This window comes from Mustela lutreola, chromosome 1 (assembly GCF_030435805.1).
Source record: "Mustela lutreola isolate mMusLut2 chromosome 1, mMusLut2.pri, whole genome shotgun sequence".
NCBI lineage: Eukaryota > Metazoa > Chordata > Mammalia > Carnivora > Mustelidae > Mustela > Mustela lutreola.
In genome coordinates, this window is record NC_081290.1 from 289,818,781 (window position 1) to 289,836,904 (window position 18,124).

The 18,124-nt window shown below is 66.3% G+C and overlaps 2 protein-coding genes across 8 annotated transcripts; one reads left to right on the forward strand and one right to left on the reverse strand.

The window, feature by feature from the left end:
• Positions 1–35: 35 nt before the first annotated feature.
• On the forward strand, positions 36–9,098 carry SIGIRR (single Ig and TIR domain containing). Of its 6 annotated transcripts, none has more exons than XM_059152855.1 (10): positions 36–479; positions 4,906–5,068; positions 5,961–6,159; positions 6,584–6,717; positions 6,837–6,977; positions 7,371–7,514; positions 7,746–7,848; positions 7,914–8,064; positions 8,293–8,482; positions 8,775–9,098. In XM_059152855.1, exons 1-10 carry the CDS (start codon positions 51–53, stop codon positions 8,936–8,938), a joined length of 1,818 nt encoding a protein of 605 aa, XP_059008838.1. In that variant the 5' UTR covers positions 36–50; the 3' UTR covers positions 8,939–9,098. The 6 variants fall into 6 exon arrangements, with proteins under 6 accessions (XP_059008838.1, XP_059008844.1, XP_059008853.1 ...); XM_059152861.1 differs by having other exon boundaries at positions 4,909–5,068; XM_059152870.1 differs by lacking the exon at positions 36–479 and adding an exon at positions 2,833–3,175.
• A 331-nt stretch (positions 9,099–9,429) lies between these two features.
• PKP3 (plakophilin 3) lies at positions 9,430–17,482 on the reverse strand. Of its 2 annotated transcripts, XR_009348800.1 has the most exons (14): positions 17,103–17,482; positions 14,910–14,989; positions 14,152–14,777; positions 13,926–14,049; positions 13,454–13,658; positions 12,998–13,172; positions 12,454–12,571; positions 12,213–12,383; positions 11,953–12,138; positions 11,315–11,468; positions 10,907–11,099; positions 10,744–10,831; positions 10,377–10,471; positions 9,430–10,294 (listed from the first exon to the last, which is right to left on the reverse strand). XR_009348800.1 is itself a non-coding variant. In XM_059152815.1 (13 exons), exons 1-13 carry the CDS (start codon positions 17,332–17,334, stop codon positions 10,436–10,438), a joined length of 2,388 nt encoding a protein of 795 aa, XP_059008798.1. In that variant the 5' UTR covers positions 17,335–17,482; the 3' UTR covers positions 9,430–10,435. The 2 variants fall into 2 exon arrangements, 1 of the variants encoding a protein (XP_059008798.1); XM_059152815.1 differs by having other exon boundaries at positions 9,430–10,471.
• Positions 17,483–18,124: the final 642 nt, after the last annotated feature.

The following is an 18,124-nucleotide window of genomic DNA, read 5'->3' on the forward strand; positions in this document are numbered from 1 at the left end:
ACTGGTGGATTGTGTCTGTCCTCGGGGCTAGATGGGAAACTGGAGTCCAGATGGGGAAAGGTCTGGAATGTGGTAGTGTCCTGATCCTCCTTTCAACATTCCTTGGGCTCCCAAGTGAGGGGAGCTTTATTGAGGTCCTACCCTCCCTGCACTTGGGGTTTGGGGCAGGCGTCAAGGCAGGCTTCCTGGAGGAAGAGCTGGGGAGGAGGGGCAGAACCACCAAAGGTGCTCCTGGGGACAGTGGAAACTGTGAGGAGTCCCTAGGGTCCAAGACTCTCGGGCTGGTCGGGCTGGTTGACCCTGTGCCCCCAGGCTGGGTGGTTGCAGCTCCGAGGCTTCCTGGCGCCTGCGAGCAGGACAGTCTTAAGCGCCAGACTTGGGCGCAAAGGGGGACTCTTGGGTCCGCCCTCCGGCCCTGGCTGCTGGGCGGGGCTGCACCTGCCGCCGCCGGGCTCGTCGCCGCTGCGCACCTGGCCCAGGTGAGACGGCCCGCCCCCGCGGTCGCGCGAGCCCCAGGTCTTGGCAGCAGGTGAGTGGGTCAGACCCACGGGGCTGAGTGGAGGTCGCTGGCTCCCGGGAGCTGGGACTGGGCTTGGAGCTTGGGAGCCAGGGGGCCCCTTGCCCAGTAGAGCCTCTGGGCCGCCGGCGGGTGCGGTCCCGCAGGAAGTGGCTCGGAGTTCGGCCGGCTGCCCCCGTCGCCCGGAAGCCCGAGTTTGTCCGCGTCCCTTGGGCCTGGCGGCGGGGCGGGGGTGGGGGGGGTGGCGGCCAGGGCCAGGTTTTCCCGCTCCGCCCGACGTGGGCAGTGGCTTCCTCTTGACCTTCGCCCAGCGGAGGGAAGAGGAACGCCGAGGCGCGCGGGGACCCTCCCTCTGCCCGGAGCTCGGATCCGGGCCTCCCAGGGCCCCGGGGGTGCACTGAGGACCCGGCTGGGGCCCAGCGCGGCGCTGGTCGCCGGGCGGAGCTACCGTCATGCGCGCGCCCCTGCTCTCCGTGCGCGTTCCCGCCCTCCGTCTGCGTCCTCGACCCGCAGCGCCAGGCCTGCCCACGGGTGCTGCCCCCATGCGCACCCCGACCGGTCATCCACGTCCCCCTTGTGCGCGCCCCAACCCGCCCTCCCCTCTCTGAGCGCCTTGGCCTCGGAGCTCCCTTCTCGCCACCCGAGTCCCCGCCCTCTGCGCCCGCCCCCGACCAGCCTGCTCGCTGCACCTGCTGGGTGGGGGACTAAGTCTGGTCCTCCGCTCCGAAAGGCGGACAGCGGGAGGTGGGGTGTGTCGTGGAGGAGAACAGAGCCCTTGGGGCCCCAGGGGAGCGGGTCGGAGCCCCTCGCCTGCGGGAGGCACGTCGTGGGCGCATCGCGTCCCAGATGAGCAGGAGATGCTAGAGACCACGGGGTGCGAAGCAGCAAAGCAGAAGGCGGAGGGGTGGGCAGTGGGGAGATCGCGTCCCGCCGTGTAAGCGGGGGCGGGGGGCACAGCTCAAGCCAGGACGCACTCGGGAGCTGGCGCTTTCCAGGAACCATGGGTTGTGGAGCAGACTGAGGTGTGGGTGGGGGAGGGGGCTTGGATTCCGAAGGGCGGTTCAGGACAGTGCCTAAGGCCACGTGGGCTTCTTGGCGCTGACCTTGGAGGGTGGGCCTGGAGGTGATTAACAGCAGAAGGGAGTCATGGCTGCAAGCTGGTGACACAGGGGACACACAGAGCGGAGGCCGCCTGGCAGGAACTTGAGAGGGGCTCTTTGCTTCCTGCCTGGGAGCTTCCATGCAGGTCCCTGACGGCTGTGGGAGGTCACCTGGGCGTCAGGGTCCCCGGAGCACCTTGGAGGAGAGCTGGTACTGGTGCTAGTGTACACCCAGGAAGCTGAGGCCCCTGGGGCGAGTGTGCAGTCAGGTCTTCCTGCGACTCTGTGGGGCCCTGAGCCCAAGACGCACCATCATTCAAGGTCTTGAGGGCCACGGGGGGTGGGGGGGTTGCAGAGCACCACCAGGACGGGGTCGGACTGAGGACACAGGAAAGCTGATATTGAAGAGGGCCCACTGCTGGGCCTCTGAGCCTGGGCAGGTGAGAACAGGGCCAGGGCCTGAAGGGGACCCTTGTGCGATCTCTGTGGGTGGTGATACCAGCCCCACTATTGCTGGGCCTTGAGTCCCAAGTCAGTCTGGGCAGGGAAGTCAGTGGTGACAAAGGGAGAGGCTGGCTGTCCTCTGCCCGGGCTCAGAGCCCAGGAGCCTCTGTGGAGGCCTTTCTCCACCTCCTTATCTGGAAAAGGGGGTGTGTGTGAGGGAGGGGGACTATCCTCTCATCCCAAAACTAAGGTCCATCTGATACCACAGCCCCCTTTTAACTGCTTGCTGTTGGGGACTTTATGGGGGAACTGGATGGGGAGGGGGCCCAAAAGCTCTGCTCAAGGCCCCATTATTGGCAGGAATTTGCGCGGCGCCTCCATAGCCCGGCGGGTCACAGGTCAGACACACTGGCATGAGGGAGAGCGGCCCACAGGCCCCCAACCAGCCCAAGGGGAGCATCGCCAGCCGTGTTCTGGAAGCAGGCCACACTGTCCGCTGGGTCTCCTCATGTGGGCACAACACATCCCCCTGGGCGTCTCCTTGGGAGCACCCCCACCCACATGCCCCTGGGCTCTAGCCCCTCCCAGGCGGGGCCTCGGGAAGTCTGATGCCTGGGTGGGCTGGGGTGGGCCCCAGAGGAAGGAGCCGCTTGACTCAGAGTTACAGGAAGAAGCAAGGCGGTCGGGCGGGGCGAGAGTCACCAACGGCCTGGGGGGTTGGTGGCTGCCTGGGTGGGGTTTGGGTCTAGGAGAGGATGTGACTGCAAAGCCAGGAAGCTACAGGGAAAGTTCTGATTAACACACACACACAAACAAAAGACAGGTCCTCTCTGTGCTCGGTGATGTGTCCTGGTGCTGTGGTGTGGCAGACCGGGCTGGGGAGCAAAGAGTTTGCCCCCAAGCACACGTCAATGACCTCAGTGACCGACATCCCCCCCCAGGAGGAGAGACCGGGAACCAGGTGACTTCGCATACTCCCACAGCAGCCCCGCGGCCCGGCGGGAGCCTGGGCACTCATCCTCGGACACCTTTCGAACCCCAGGCCGGTCCTCTGAGGCAGGCCTGGCTGAGGGAGACCCGCAGCGTGTGTGTCCATCAGAGCAGGGCGGGCATGGTATGTGTGTGTCCGTCAGAGCAGGGGGGGCATGGTATGTGTGTGGCTGTCAGAGCAGGGGGGCAGGAGGCTGTCCGGAGGCCACGGGCCACGGGCCACCAGCAGCAGGGGCCGGGCTCAGGGACGGTATGTGCTGTGTGGGGTTCGTGCAGATGCTGGTGGCCCCGCACCTGGTGGGAGCTGTTGCCAGGACGTGTGTGTGTGTGTGTGTGTGTGTGTGTGGCCGCGGTGCTGGAGGTGGAGGGAGTGTGCATGGAGGCACACACTCCAACACAGGAGTTTAGCACAATTGTGTGTGGGGAGAGGGTGTGTGTGGGGGTGTGTGTGCAAGACAGATGATGTGGGGGCGGGGTGCAGGCGGGGGTCGCCTGTCCCTGGATGTGTCATTGGGCCTTAACTTCCAGGAAGGTTCAAGGTTGCCTTTCCAGGGGTTAGGGCTCTTCTGAGCTTGAAGAGGTGGGAGGACCGCAGCAGAGGTTTCCCTGGGAGCCGCCCAGCTGAGGGCATGTCCTTCTGGGCACCCCGGGGTGGGGGATGTGGGCTGCCCAGTGTTCCACAGCCTCCCAGTGGACTGGTTTTCCTGCTTCGAGGACCCTCAAGACTGTGCTGTACCAGGGGGCTTCTGGAAGGAAGCCCCTCACCACTTCCCCAGCTGATGCTCCCCAGTTCCCAAGGAGAGCTCATCCTAGCCAAACCCAGGGCTTCTGGCTGTGGCAAGGCGGGGCCAGGTCGGTGGCCGTGTCAACACGCAGAAGGAATGGCGGGGGGGGCTGAGACTGACCCTGCGAAGCCCCGGGGCCTGCAGAGTGGGGAGGACCGCCTGCGGCAGGAGTGGAGTCAGTGCTCCATGAGAACCTGCTGGGACCCTTGGGGGAAACTGGGCACCTGGGAGGGGGTGGCCGCAGGGCTCCGGGGGTCCAGGAGGGAGGCTCTCCGTGAAGGCTCTGACGCCGGGGGGTTTGGGCTCCTCCTTCCAGCCACGATCACTGCAGAACTCTTCATGTCAGGAGGCATGTGTGGCTGCTGCGCAGCTGGACGGGGGGTGGTCTTAGCCCCCACGCAGGACGGAAGAGTCACCTGTGGGTGGGGTGGGGGCTGGCCTTGGAGAGCCAGACTATGCGGACAAAAGTCTTTGGTTTTGGAAACAACAAAGTGAGGGGATGCCAGGAGGAGGTGGGACCCAGGCGGCCTGTCGGAGCAGAGTCAGTCCAGCCAGGCCCCTGCTGTCCCCTCCTGTCTCCATGACTGCGGCCTGGCTCGGCCTTGGGGGCTGCTGTGTCCACACAGCCACACACACGGGACACGGCTAGGACAGAACCCTACAGTGAGAGTGTGGCTCATTGTTCAGCAGCTCACACTTACCACGTGGGGACGGGCAAGTTTCACAGGCCCCCAACCCCTGCCACGGCCTGGGTGAGCACGGCCCTCCCCATGTCCCTCCTTGTATGTGGCACCACCATCCCAGGGGCTAGGGCTAACACAGCCACCTCCCACCCTCGTGAGGGCTGCCAGGGTGTGCCTCTGCAGTCCCTCCCTGGGCCGTCATGGTGGCCCTGGGACAGGTGCAGTGCCATCCAAGGGCCCCTCCCTGCTGTGCCCGCTCCAGCCCAGGGCGACGTGTTCCAAGTGATGCTGTCTGTGCGGGCGTCCCTAGCATCGGGAGGCCGCCGGTGCAAAGTTACATGTTAACTCATCCTGTTCTTGTTTAACTTCCTCCTTCGGGATGGCAGCAGCCTCTGACCCGTCCTGGTGCCCTGACTGACCGTCCACAAAGACAGAGAGTGAGTCTCGCCAGGCCCCCGGGGGACTCGTCTGCTCATCCAAGGAGCCCCGTGGAACCCAGGGGTGGCACCTGTGCCCAGGCTGCCTTGAGGAGGCCCCGGCCAGACCATGGCAGGTAGACGGGTCAAAGAGGCACAGGCACGGGCCCCGCTTCCCCCTCCTGTCCCTCAGGCTGGTTCCACGCTGTGACGTTGCTGAGGCCCTTGGCTTGGCCTCCAGCCAGGGGTACAAAGGCTTATGCTTGCCCCTCCTCCACAGCCCGAGGTCCTGACCCCACGGTTAGGACAGGCCCAGAGCTCTCTCTGGCCCAAAGCTTCCACACCACGGTTGTGGGGGTCAGCAGAGCTCAGGGACACTGGGAATGGGAGCTGGTGGTAGGGCCCGGGGGCAGGATGGGTACATGTGGGCTGCCAAGAGACCACCCCATCAAGATGGCGGGGGTCTCCTCTCATGTCCCACTAGGACTCTTCACCCTGATTTGAAAATCAGGTCTCAGGGAGCAGGGCGAGCTTGCCCACGACCAGGAGGAGAGGGTCCTGGAGTCCTGTGCCCCCATTCCGGGTGGAAAGTGCTGGCCTGCTCAGCGTTCACACTTGGGGCAGCTCCCCCAGCAGAAGTGGCGGGGTGAGGGGGGCAGCGCCCAGCTGCTCACCCGGGGTGGGCCTTGCAGTAGTGGGCCACAGGGTCACACAGCACGTGTGGGAGCTGGGCTCCTGTCCTGGCCGGGTGAGCAACAGCCAGGTGGGCCCCCGTGGGGCTGAGGGGGTCAGATCTGCTGTGACTCTGGCCCCCACCTTCCAGCATCCTCTCTGAGGACAGAGCAGCCACATCGAGAGCAGGCAGAATACCCAAGAGCCAGCTGCTCCGGGGGGAAGACAAGCCCTGTCCCCTGTGGGACCTGTGCACAGACATCTTGTTTTTTTTTCCTGGCCCACAGACCACCTGTGGCTGGGGGGAGCCCAGCATTCCAGGCATGGCTAACATCTGGGTCGTCTCTCTGTAGGCATCTGCGACAGGGCCCCTGAGTTCCTATCCCCAACTGGAAACCAGGCCCTGGAGCCTGCCCTGGGCAGTGTCGTGGCTCTGAACTGCACGGCCTGGGTGGTCTCTGGGCCCCACTGTTCCCCGCCCTCAGTCCAGTGGCTGAAAGACAGGCTGCCGCTGGGCAACGGGAGCCATTATGACCTCCATGAAGACTCCTGGTAAGAGATGAAGTCCACGGACAGGTGACCACCCCGGTCACACCCATGGCCACCCGAGCCCTGGTCCATAACCCCCGGACATGGGCAGAGTGCCACTCTAGACACAGACTAAGGGTTAGTGACAGCAGAGACAGGGGACCCCTGCGGACATGCACCTTGTAGACAGCCCAGGACCATGCGTACCAGCACAATCCTACAGCCTGAATTAGGCATTGACCCCCAAAATCCAGACCCAGGATCTGGGTGGCTATCCTCAGAGCCACACCCCCACCATGTTCTGGCCACTTCTCTTAGCTAGCGGGGCAAGGACTACTGGGGAAGCCCATGTTTGCAGCCTCTGTGGTTAAGTCTGACAGGTGGGGCCCAGGGGCATCCAGTGATGCTCTCAGGCCCCAGGTGAGAGGGCTGGGTCTGATCTCCCCAGGGTCAAGGACAACTTTTCAGAGGTACTTGTGTCCAGTATTCTGGGGGTCAACCTGACCCGTGCTGAGGACTATGGGGCCTTTACCTGCTCCATCCACAACGTCAGTTCCTCCCCCTTCACCCTTCGGAGAGCTGGTGAGTGGGGTACACTGGGCAGAAGGTAGAAGGGAAGCCCAGGGGGTCTGGGGAGCCTTGAGGCTGGGAAGGCACTGGCTGGGGGTGGCACTCGTTCAGGCTTGTGGCTCTGTCCCCAGGCCCAGCAGGCCACGTGGCCGCGGTGCTGGCCTCACTCCTGGTCCTGCTGGTCTTGCTCCTGGCGGCCCTGCTCTACGTGAAGTGTCGACTCAGTGTGCTGCTCTGGTACCAGGACGCCTACGGGGAGGTGGAGATGAACGGTGCGCGGCCAGACGGGCAAGGAGGGAGCAGGAGCTCAGATCTGGGTGGGCGGGCTGCCCCGGGGCAAGTGAGGGGTGGGTGCGGGTCTGCAGGTCGCAGCGGGGAGGCGGCGGCCCTCCGCAGGCTCTGCCGAGCACACAGCCCAGCACACAGCCGGGGAGAGGGGCGAGGGGAGCAGAAGAGGGCCGGGCGGCCCAAGTCCAGCGCTGGACAGACGGTCTAGGCGCGGCCCGGGGGCGGGTTGCGGGCGCGTGTGCCGGATCTGCGGGGTGCGGCTGCGGCGGGAGGGCCTGGTCCCCGCACGCGCGTGGGGAGAGCTTAGAAGACGCCGGAGGGTGGGGGCGGTGGGCCCGGGCCTCGAAAGCCGAGCACTGACCCGCCGCCGTCCGCAGACGGGAAGCTCTACGACGCCTACGTCTCCTACAGCGACAGCCCCGAGGACCGGAAATTCGTGAACTTCATCCTGAAGCCGCAGCTCGAGCACCGGCGGGGCTACAAGCTCTTCCTGGACGACCGCGACCTCCTGCCGCGTGCGGGTACCGTGGGCCCCGCCCCGCCCCTTTCTGGGGCCGAGCCCGCCCCCCGCCCAGGCCCCGCCCCGTCTCGAGCCCGGGCCCCTCCCTCCTAGGGCCCCGCCACGCCCCTCTCTGGGACCGACCCCGCCCCCCTCAGCAGGCCCCGCCCCGCCTCGAGCCCTGGCCCCTCCCTCCCCCATAGCCCCGCCCCCTAACCCCGCCCCGGCCCCGCCGACGCCCGGTTCCCCCCAGAGCCCTCCGCCGACCTCCTGGTGAACCTGAGCCGCTGCCGGCGCCTCATCGTGGTGCTGTCGGACGCCTTCCTCGGCCAGGCCTGGTGCAGCCACAGCTTCCGGTGGGTCCCGCGCCGGGCTGGGTGGGCCCCGGGCCGCGACCCCCCTGACGGCCCCGCCCCCGCAGGGAGGGCCTGTGCCGGCTGCTGGAGCTCACACGCAGACCCATCTTCATCACCTTCGAGGGCCAGAGGCGCGACCCCGCGCACCCCGCGCTCCGCCTGCTGCGCCAGCATCGCCACCTGGTGACCCTGCTGCTCTGGAGGCCCGGCTCCGTGGTGAGGAGAGGGCGCGGGCAGGGGCCCGGCGTAGGGCCGGGCGGTCCCGGGCTCCGGAGGGGGCCCCTCCGCGGGCCGCTGTATGGTCTGGGGGTTTGGGACCGGGACCGTGTGGGGGAGGGCCCTGCGGCCTGCTGCCCAGAAGAGGGGCCTCCTTTGAGACGGGAGCGCTCCTTCCAGGGGTGCTCTCTGGGGTGACCAGGCTAACGGCCCCGTGCTGGCCCCCAGGCGCCGTCTTCAGACTTCTGGAAAGAGCTGCAGCTGGCGCTGCCGCGGAAGGTGCGGTACAGAGCCGCGGAGGGAGACCCCCAGACACGGCTGCAGGACGACAAAGACCCCATGCTCATCGCACAAGGCCGCGTCCGGGAGCGTGGGACCCTGAGTCTGGAGCAGGACCCCGACCCCGAGGGAGACCTGGGTAGGCTCCCCTGGCTCCACCCCTGAGCCGGAGAAGCTTGGCCTGGGCTGGGGTGGCGGTGGTCCACAGGGCTGAGGAGCCCAGAAAGGGGTCTGGCTGCAGGCCACAGTGGGCTTGAGCCCCCAGCACACTCCCACTGCCTCTTTTCTGGGGGCACTTGGGCCTGGGGCCTGCCTGGGAACCTCCAGGACCTCAAATGCCACCGTGGCAGGAGGGTGAGCAGGGAGGGACCCCCATGCATGGGCCAGGCTGTGGGCAACCCAGGGGGAGGCCTGATGGTACCCTCTCCCAGGTGTCCGGGGGCCCGTCTTTGGGGAGCCGTTAGCTCCATCACATGCCAGTGGGGTCTCGCTGGGAGAGGGCCGGGCGAGTGAAGTGGATGTCTCAGACCTCGGCTCCCGCAACTACAGCGCCCGCACGGACTTCTACTGCCTGGTGTCCGAGGATGACGTGTAGCCCCCGCCTGCCCAAACAGCAAGTGCTCCGAGGACCGCTGGGTGCGGGGTGGTCTGGGATCTTTCACCTCTTAGCAGGACGACCAGCCCCCAGACCCTCAGGCAAGGGAGCTGCCCCAGTGTGCCTCCTTGTGCCAGAAAATAAAGTCCTTTTAGATCCAGCCTGGTCCTCAGCCTCTCCTCTCCTCTCCTGTGGCCGGAAGGGGGTCTGCAGCCCCTGGGCGGGGCTCCCTCACTTCCGTCTTGCCTGTCAGTGGCCCTCGGCTCCTCAACTCTGTCACAGATCCGGCTGTCCCGCTGTCAGCCTCCCTCCTGAGCCAGCTCAGAAATGTCTCCTGTAGTAGCCTCTTTGGTCTGTCTGCTTGGGGGCACGACTGTCCACTACCCTATTCTGATCCAGTCAGGTTCTGGGGGAGGGGGCAGGCCCTCAGGTTCTGAGCTTTTTTTTTTCTTTTAAGATTTTAAAATTTATTTCACACAGAGAGAGATCACAAGTAGGCAGAGAGTCAGGCAGAGAGAGGAGGAAGCAGGCTCCCCGCTGAGCAGAGAGCCCGATGCGGGGGCTCCATCCCAGGACCCTGAGATCATGACCTGAGCCGAAGGCAGAGGCTTTAACCCACTGAGCCACCCAGGCGCCCCCAGGTTCTGAGCTTTAAGGGAGAAGTCTTTTGTTATAAAAATAGAGTGGGCCTGGTTTGGTGATGTGGGAATCCCAGGACTCCGTTGGACAGGCCAGTCCCCGGCCAGGAGCCCCCAGGCCGAGCGAGGCAGGGTGTTGGGTGCGTGTGCCACAAGAGGACAGCCCAGCAGGTGGCACCGGAGCCAGGAAAGCTCGCAGCTCTCCCAGTAGTGCTCACTCCTCGGCACAAGGTCCCCAGCTCTGCTGTGTCTGGGCCTCAGCCGGCATCAGAGCTGACTCTGCCGTCTGTCCTGTTCCCTCCACTCTCGCCAGCTCTCCCCAAGGGTCACTCTCTCTTCCTCGTCCTGGGCCTCCTGACCTGGAGAAGCCTCTGGGTGTGCTCAGGGCGGGAGCTCCCTCAAGGCCAGGCATGGGGCCAGGCATGGTCGTGCTCGGGGACACTGGGTTGTATCACTGGGTCGGGCCCCCAGGTTGGGCCGAAGAAAATCGCAGGGCTGTGTTCATGACCACGTTTATTCCCAGCACTGGCCGTTCCCACCTTTGCCCATGTGACCTGGTCACCACCCCCACCCCATGAACCAGAGCAACCTCAAGCCCTGTCTTCCCCCCTGCCCTGTAGAAGCCAAGTCCCTGCCACCAGCACCCGTCCCCTCCCTGGTGCCCCAGGTCCTTTAAGGGCTCACACAGAGCTCCAGCGAGAGGCCCCAGGCCATCAGCCTTCTGGCACACGCAGGGCTCCAGAGAGAGGCCCCAGGCCATCGGCCTTCTCCAGTGGCCTGGCCAGTGAGCAGCACAGAGCAGAGCCTGTCCCTTGGAGGCTGGGCCACGTCGCATCCTCCTCCTCCAGGAAGGCCTCACCTATGGGCCCAGGAAGTCCTCCTTTCGATAACCCTTCTGCAGTGGAGAGGGGGCCCAGAGTTAGGGTGCCTGCCTTCTGAGCCCTGCTCTCCCTAGGCCCCCACCCTTCCTGGTCTGGGCCTGGACCCCCTCTGGGTCTCTGGTCTCCGATCTCGAGTTTCCCTCTTCCTGAGTCTCCTGCCCCGCGGGAGTTCCCGGGTCTGCCTCGCTCCCACTGTCCCCACACTCTCCGCCCACCCTGCCGCCTCCACGTCCTACACCCAGGTCAAAGCCGGTAGCCCTGCCTGCCCCAGGTCGCCAGAACATACCGCCCGGAAGTCTCGGTGGAGCTTGTGGTGCTGCCAGAGGTTGGCCAAGAGACTGGAGGCTGCCCGAGAGGACTTCTCACTGTCCGGGCTGGGAGGGCAGCAGGAGTCAGCAGGGAGACTCGTGGGGCCATGGGGAGGGGTGCGGGGCTGGGGAGGGGCTCACCCGTCCCGCTTCTTCTTGATGAAGACCAGCTTTCGGAGCCCGTCAAAGTAGAGCAAGTCTCGGGCGGCGATGGGACTGGCCACCACCAGGTTGTTGAGCACAGCGATGATGTTGACCAGCACGTCGGCTGGGGGACACTTCTCACCCACGCTGCCAGGAAGCTTCTCAATCAGGTGACTCACCACCTTGGTGGCTGCCGGGAGGCCAGGAGGTCAGGGGGAGATGGGAAGCCAGCCTCCACCTCCACTCCCAGCAACCTGCGCACCTCCGGTCCCCCCAGCCCTGTCCATGCCCCCAGCTCCAGCTGCCAGAGGCCAGCCCAAATGGAGAGCAGAAGAGAAAATCCGGGTGTGAGCCCAGCGAGGCAGGGTGAGGACGGAACCCAGGCTTTGGGATGGCCCAACTCACACATCTCATCCTTGTTTCTGGCGTTCCGAGACAGGTTTCGAATGAGGCCAGTCAGCGAGCGCAGCTGGTGGTGGTCAGCGGTCCGAACCCGGTCCAGCAGCGGGTTCAGGATACGCTCCTGCTCCAGGGCCAGGCGGCTCAGCACGCCCGCCCACTGCGGGGTGGGGGGTGTGGGGGGCGGGAGGAGCTGGTGAGAGCGGGCGGAGCCCCAGCCCCGAGGCCTGAACTCCCAGTTGGTTCTTCTCTGTGTCCCTCTCTGTCCCCAGCCGACCTGGGAGACTCTGAGGTGGGACCGGCCCCACACTGTGTCTCTCCTGAGAGGTCTTCCTGTTTCTGCCTTCAACCCCAGCCAGGAGCCTCACCAGCTATGCCTTGGGTCGGCCCCTCCTAGGCTCAAACCTCTCCTTAAATCCTCAGGGACCTCCGGAGCCTGCCCGGCCGGGGATGCTGGCCTCACACCCCTTGCTACCCCTCAGGGGTCCCTCTGCAGCATGTCCGGCCGGTCCCTCCGATGTCGGCTCCTCCGCAGGTTTGGGTTCCTCTGCCGTCCCGCCCCAACAGAATCCACGCCAGCCCTCCCCTGTGTGCCCCTGTTCTCCCCACGCGTCCCTTGTGAGAGGCTGGGCCCGGAGCCTCACCCTGCGGTCGCCCGCCGTGATGTTCTGCAAGGCCCCGGCGGCCGCCTCGGTTGTGTGTGGGTTGAGCTCACAGCGCTGCAGCAGCCGATTGTACAGCCCCACGATCTGGGGGCTCCACAGCCACTCAAGACCCTTGGGGTCCTTGGACACCTCGGCGAAGGTGAGCGCGTCGGCCGTGAGAGGCAGCTGGAGAGAGGCGGGGAGGGTCAGCCGGGCTCAGGCCAGGACCCTCCACCCCGGCTGCCCAGGCCTGCGCCCACCTCTCGGAGCCGCCGGCTCTGGGGTGTGAAGCAGCCCACGACCTCGCCGGGTGGTGCCCCAGCCGTGTCCCTACGGCCCCGGCCCTCAAGCCGCTGCAGAGCGGATGGCGGCATCTCGTCATACAGGCGGTAGGACAGGTTCCTCAGCACGCACACGGCGTTCTCCACGCTCTGCAGATGGCAGGCCGTGGTCAGAATGGGCTAGAAACCCCCAGGCCCCGAGGTGATGGCCGCCTCTCACCTTGTCCTCGCACTTGCCCACGTCCAGGGCGTGGTTGGTGTAGGTGACCAGGGCGTCCACCAGCCCGTGGCATTCACGCATCTTCTGGCGAGTGGCCTGGGATGCTGAGCTGAGGTTCCTGTGGGCGGAGGCAGATCCGAGATCCCCAGTGGGAACCAAACCCCAGGGGGGAGCCCCTGAGCCCCAGCCCGCCTCCTTCCCCCGAGCTGGGCCCCGCTGCTTAGCATCTGTTTGGCCCTCCAAGCATCCAGATGGGGGTTATGAGTGTCTGATGAAGTCCCCGATTTGATGAAATCTGAGCCTGCCCCCCCCCCCCCCCCAGGGCCTGGGACATTGGACATCTCGGCCATACCCAGGTTCTGGTCTCGCTTCTGCATGGGCGGCAGTGCCTCGCCCGCCAGCCCCCCTCACATCCGCCTTGCCACTGGCCCTCAGAGTCAAAGGCCCCTTCCCCAGGCCTCCCCTGCCCCCTTACAGGCACTCAGCTCTCTCCCCATGCCCACCCTCTTGGCCTCTCCCAGCTGACTGCCCCCTTCCCGCACACCTGAGGAACCCTGTGGCGTTATAGAAGATTTCAGCCTCAGAGGCGTTCTGTTGGATGAGGGGTGGTCCCCCGGCCCCTGATAGGGGGCTCAGCACCAGGTCCGTGAGCTGCTCCAGTGTGTCTCGGGCCAGCCGGTCCTTCAGATGGTCACTGGAGGACAGGTTCCACAGGATCCCTGGGGCAGGTGGGGCCGTGGCTGTGGTCAGCGACAGCCTGCGGGTTCCCTCCTGCCCGCCAGGGAGGCATCTGGGGCCTCACCCAAGAGCTGTGCTAGAGGGCCTGCGTGTGAGCTGCCGGTCTCAGGGCAGGACACAGAGGACAGGACAAGGCTCAGGGACCAGGGGTTTGGAGGCTAACCGCAGAGGTGTGCACCAGGACAGACATGGGGCGGGGGGGGGGGGGGAGTGGAGGGGACAGGCAGAGGGACAGCAGGCGGGGGAGGTGGCGCGGGGACACCTGTGACGTTCTTGCGCAGCTCGTCGTCTTGCTCCCGCAGCGTGCGCAGCAGCTCGAAGATGCCATTCTCCTCCACCAGCGCCAGCTTGTTGTCGGCGTTGTCGTAGATGAGGTTGCGCATGGCGCCGGTGGCGTGGCGCTGCACCTCCTGGTTGGCGTGGTTGAACAGCTTCACCAGCCTGGGCACCGCCTGAAGGCTGCGGGCCTGCGCACGGGCAGGCGGGTGTCAGCACACGAGCGCGCGTGGCTCAGTGCGCGTGCACGCGTGCGGCTGTGCGGGTGGCGCGCGGGTGCGCACAGATGCGCGTGCACAGCCACGCAGGGCCGGGCGGAGGTGTGTGGATCGCCGGCACCTCCCCCTTCGCTGCGGGGGCGGCTCTGCGGGGCCGGGGTCGCCCGTGGGCCGGCCCGCGGGCGCGGAGGCAGCGGGAAGGGGCACCGGCGGGGGCGCTCGCGGACCACGGCCCCTCACCTGCTTCTTAGCCGCCGCGTCGCTGTAGCACTTGTGCTGGATGTAGGCGGCTCCCAGCACCTGCAGGTTGGGGTCTGAGGCCATGAGGTACTTGACGGCGGAGGGCAGGTCGATGTCGTCAAAGCTGCAAGGACAGGGGTCGGGGTCAGCGTGACCCCGGGGACGGGCCAGGGGCGCCGCAGGAGCACCCTCCCCCGGACAGACGCCGCCCCCGTCCCCCGCTCACCCGCTGCTGAGCCTCTGCAGCGTGCGGCGGCCGCCGAAGCCATCCAGCCCGCGCACGTCCGGCAAGTGGCTGGCGTCGGCCAGGCTCAGGCTGAGGCTGCGCACAGACGGCGCTCGGGCCATGGGCTCCAGGCCACCCCCCGGTGCCGGCCCCGCCCCGAGGCGGCCGCGGTGGCTGCTCTGGAATCGCTGCAGGGTCCGCATGGCCGGAGCTCGAATGGTCCGGCTGGGCGGCCCCTCGGAGGCCTCTGGCCAGTCCAGGCCTCCCACCTGGCCAGAGCTGGCCTGGCGCTCGTAGGCGAAGGCCCTGTAGGCGGAGGCCGCTGGGGGCTCCAGCTGCTCCGACACGACGCTGTAGCGGTCATCCAGGCCCGCAGCCCCTAGCCTCAGCGAGCGCAGGGACAAGGTGTCGTAGTCCACACGCCCCCCCACCCCAGCCCGCTCGTGGAAGGACAGGGGCCGGGCAGGCACCGGTGCAGCGGGCTGGGCTCCCCCGTACCCTGCAAGCCCGAAGGTGCTGCCCCCATTGTGGGCAGAGCTCAGCCTCCGACTAGAGCTCAGGTCCACGGCTGAGCGAGAAGACCAGGAGGCAGGGCTGTAGGAGGGCTTGGCAATGGGCCGGAAGGTCTGCAGGGCAGGGAGGAGAGCAGTGAGGGGGTGTCGGGGGCTCCCGGGCCCCTCTCCCTAACCCTGGGGCTTCCAGCTTCCCCCCAGCCTTCCCCACGAGCCTCTCCAGGGGATGAAGAGAGTGTCACTCACAGAGGTGCTGTCTCCACTGAGGCCCTGGGAGCGGGAACTGAAGCCGGCCTGCAGGGCGTGGTAGTGACCGCGCGGGGTGCCTGGGGACAGGGACAGTGGTCGCCTGGCTGGGTCAGATGGCTCATGGGTCTCCGGTTGGACCTCTCCCACAGCCTCCTGCCCCTCCAGCTATGCTGCGGACAGGCACACTCACCCCCCTGACCTCCTGGTCACCTGGGAAGTATGCCAGGGACTCCATCAGTTTACAGTCCCTGCTGGGGCACACACCCGGCCCCCTCCTCCAGGAAGCAACACTGACCTCCTGGGAGCCTGTCCTGTGCTGTGGTCACACAGGAGTGCTGCTTGCTTGCCAAGGACAGTCCCCTGTCCCACCTGGAAGAGCCACACCTGCCCCGTCCAGCCACACAGAAAAGGGAGGGTGCTGACGCCGGCCTGACTCGGTGGTGAGTGGACAGACAGGTGGGTGGGTGGAGAGAAGGGGGCGAGGAGGGCGGTGGCAGGACAGATGGACAGCTGCTTGGACGGACAACAGTTGGGGGGAAGTCAGAGGGAGACGAAGCAGGGGAATGGACAGGTAGGTGGGCTCCACGTTCTCTGCGTGGGGATCAGCCTCTGCTAAGGTCCCTGCTGGGGTCACGGCTTGGGGGAGAAGAGTCACATGTCCCCAGAGGGCCTGGGCGGGTGACCGGCTGAAAGGACTCATCGTGTGGAGAAGGGAGGAGACCTGCCCTCCCCCAGGCTCTGCGACCTGGACAGTCTGGGCCCCCAGCACACTCCCCAGACCCACCCTGGTTAATGAGGCTTCTGGGCAGGGGCTATTAACCCTTTGACGCTAGTGAGGCCCAGCCTGGGGGACACACCTCCAGCCTGGGGACCTTATTCCCACCCCCAAATTATACTCCTTCCCCTAATAGGCAGGGTAGCCAGGGTGGTAATTAACCCCTCCCCGCTCCCTCCTCCACCCTGTGACCCCCGGACACCCAACTACTCAGCCAGCAGCAAGGCTGAGGCCCAGGCAGGGGAGGACTCAGGAACCCAGGCTGCTCTGGCTGACCCTTTCCGCACCCCCCGACCCCCGCCCCACCGCAGTGGCCAGCATCCCAAGACCCGTCCTGGAAAGGGTCCTCTAAAGGTCGAGTGAGCCCTGTGGGGACTGGCGTGTCCTGACATCCTGGGACATTCCTCTTACTCCCTGACCCTGATCCCCAATGCTGCAGTCTGGCAAGGGAGAAGATGGTGTTCCTGGAACAAGTGCCCTGACTCACCGGGTGAGAGACCCTTTAACGCACACGCACGCACAGACACACGCACGTCCACGCGTGCACACACAGGCACACGCACACCCACACCCGCGTGCAAGCACGGGCACACACACCCACGCGTGCACACACACGTCCACACCCGCGTGCATGCACAAGCACACACACGTCCACACCTGCGTGCACACACAGGCACACGCACACCCACACCCACGTGCACGCACACGCTGGGGTCTGCCCAGCACCGAGGGCGGGCTACCCCGCTCGTTCTTCTCAGGAAGTGTAAGTGGGTCAGGCCCCCGGGCCGTCCCCTACAATTCCACGGGGAGACCCTGGTCCAGACAGGCGGCTGGCTCTGGTCCAGGTTTCCCAGACCCGCCCCCTCACGTTTCTGTCTGCTCGTTCCCTTGGGGCCCTGCAGGGGGGTGGGGGTGGGGTGTGGAGGGACGCTGGAGCCTGGATGTCTGTCTGTGTCTCAGTGTGTGTCTCAGTGTGTTTGTGTCCCTGTGGGGCTGACGCCTGTGTCTGTGCATCTGAGACTGGGTGGGAGCCTGTGTTACGTGGGACCGGCGGCGGGCGTGTTCCGGGTGTGCTGATGGAGATCGGCCCGGCCCAGCCCGCCATGTGCCCATCCCGCCATGTGCCCATGGCGCTCCGGGCCGCGGGGGCAGGTGCGGTCGAGCCCAAGCCAGTCTTGGCCCAGAGGACCCCAGGGTCCCCACTGGGTGGTGGGAGGCCACACCCATGGCTTCTCCCACACCTGGTGGGGCAGGGCGAGTGACTCAGTGCGAGGCCTCGGTGAGTCAGGGCGCTGAACCTCAGCGCCAGCCCTACCACGGCCTCTGGCCCTCGAACCACCACACCCACCGAGGCCACCTCTATCCACAGCCGCCCTTCCCACTGCCCGGCGCCCACCCCACAGGCGTCCGCTTACCTCGGGCTGCCTCTGTGGCCCCCTCGGGTTCAGCTGCCCCGTTGTGCCGAGCCTGCTGGCCTAGCTGCAGGAGGCGGGCGCGGACCTGCTCCTGGACGCGGGCCACCCGCAGCCGCTCCACATCTGGCCCCTCTGCGCCCCGGCGGTCCAGCTGCAGGTCAGAGGGCAGTGCCAGGGAGCACACGCCGGCCTCAGGCTGCAGGGCCGACAGCAGGAAGTTACCGTCCTGCATGGCGGCAGATGCCCTGGCTGGGTCTGTGCCTGGCCTGGGCCGCTGGGGCCTCTCTGGCCTGAACTGTCTTCACCGTCCTGTTCCTGAAGTCCCCTCCCCACTGGCCTCGCCCAGAGCCGGCCTGGAGACAGACGCTGGCCCTGCCCTGAGCTCGGCTGGGGGCGGGGACATCTGGGCCAGGTAAGAGGGAGGGGCCACCACCTGCTTAAGGTGGAATTTGGGCGGAAGAACAGGCCTGCCTGGCCTGTTTATTCCTTCCCCACACCCCAGGACAGAGCAGCAGGGATCTGGGCCCCTCTTAATTCCCAGCTTTGGTTCCCAAGTGGCAGTGGGCCCTCCTGTCCTGAGTGTTGTCTGGGAGGGGCCAGGGTAGCCCGCTGGGGAGCCTGTGGCCGGCCACCTCCAGGGGTCTGCAGGGGAGGGGTTTCCTCTCCCTGGGTGACTTGGGGCTCCAGGTAGCCCCTCGACCCAGGCAGCCAACCCTGAACTAGGCAGGGGTCAGCGCAAGAGTGAGGGTTGCGGACAAAGGGCTTGGTGGAGTTTTAGGGTAGAAGAGGGCCTTATGGGCCTTGATCGTTGGTGCCCAAGAGACTGCAGAAGCAAATGGATAGACTGGCCTACCCCCTAAGCCCATGACTCTACTGATCTCCTTCCTATAGACCCTAGAAGTTGCCCCATCCCCACTACTTCTGCAGAGGCCTCCAAAGGGCTGGGCCTCTCTGGCCACCCCAGCCCATGGGGTAGAAGGCTGTGCCCTCCACGTGAGTCAGAACTCAGCTCAGCAGAGCTC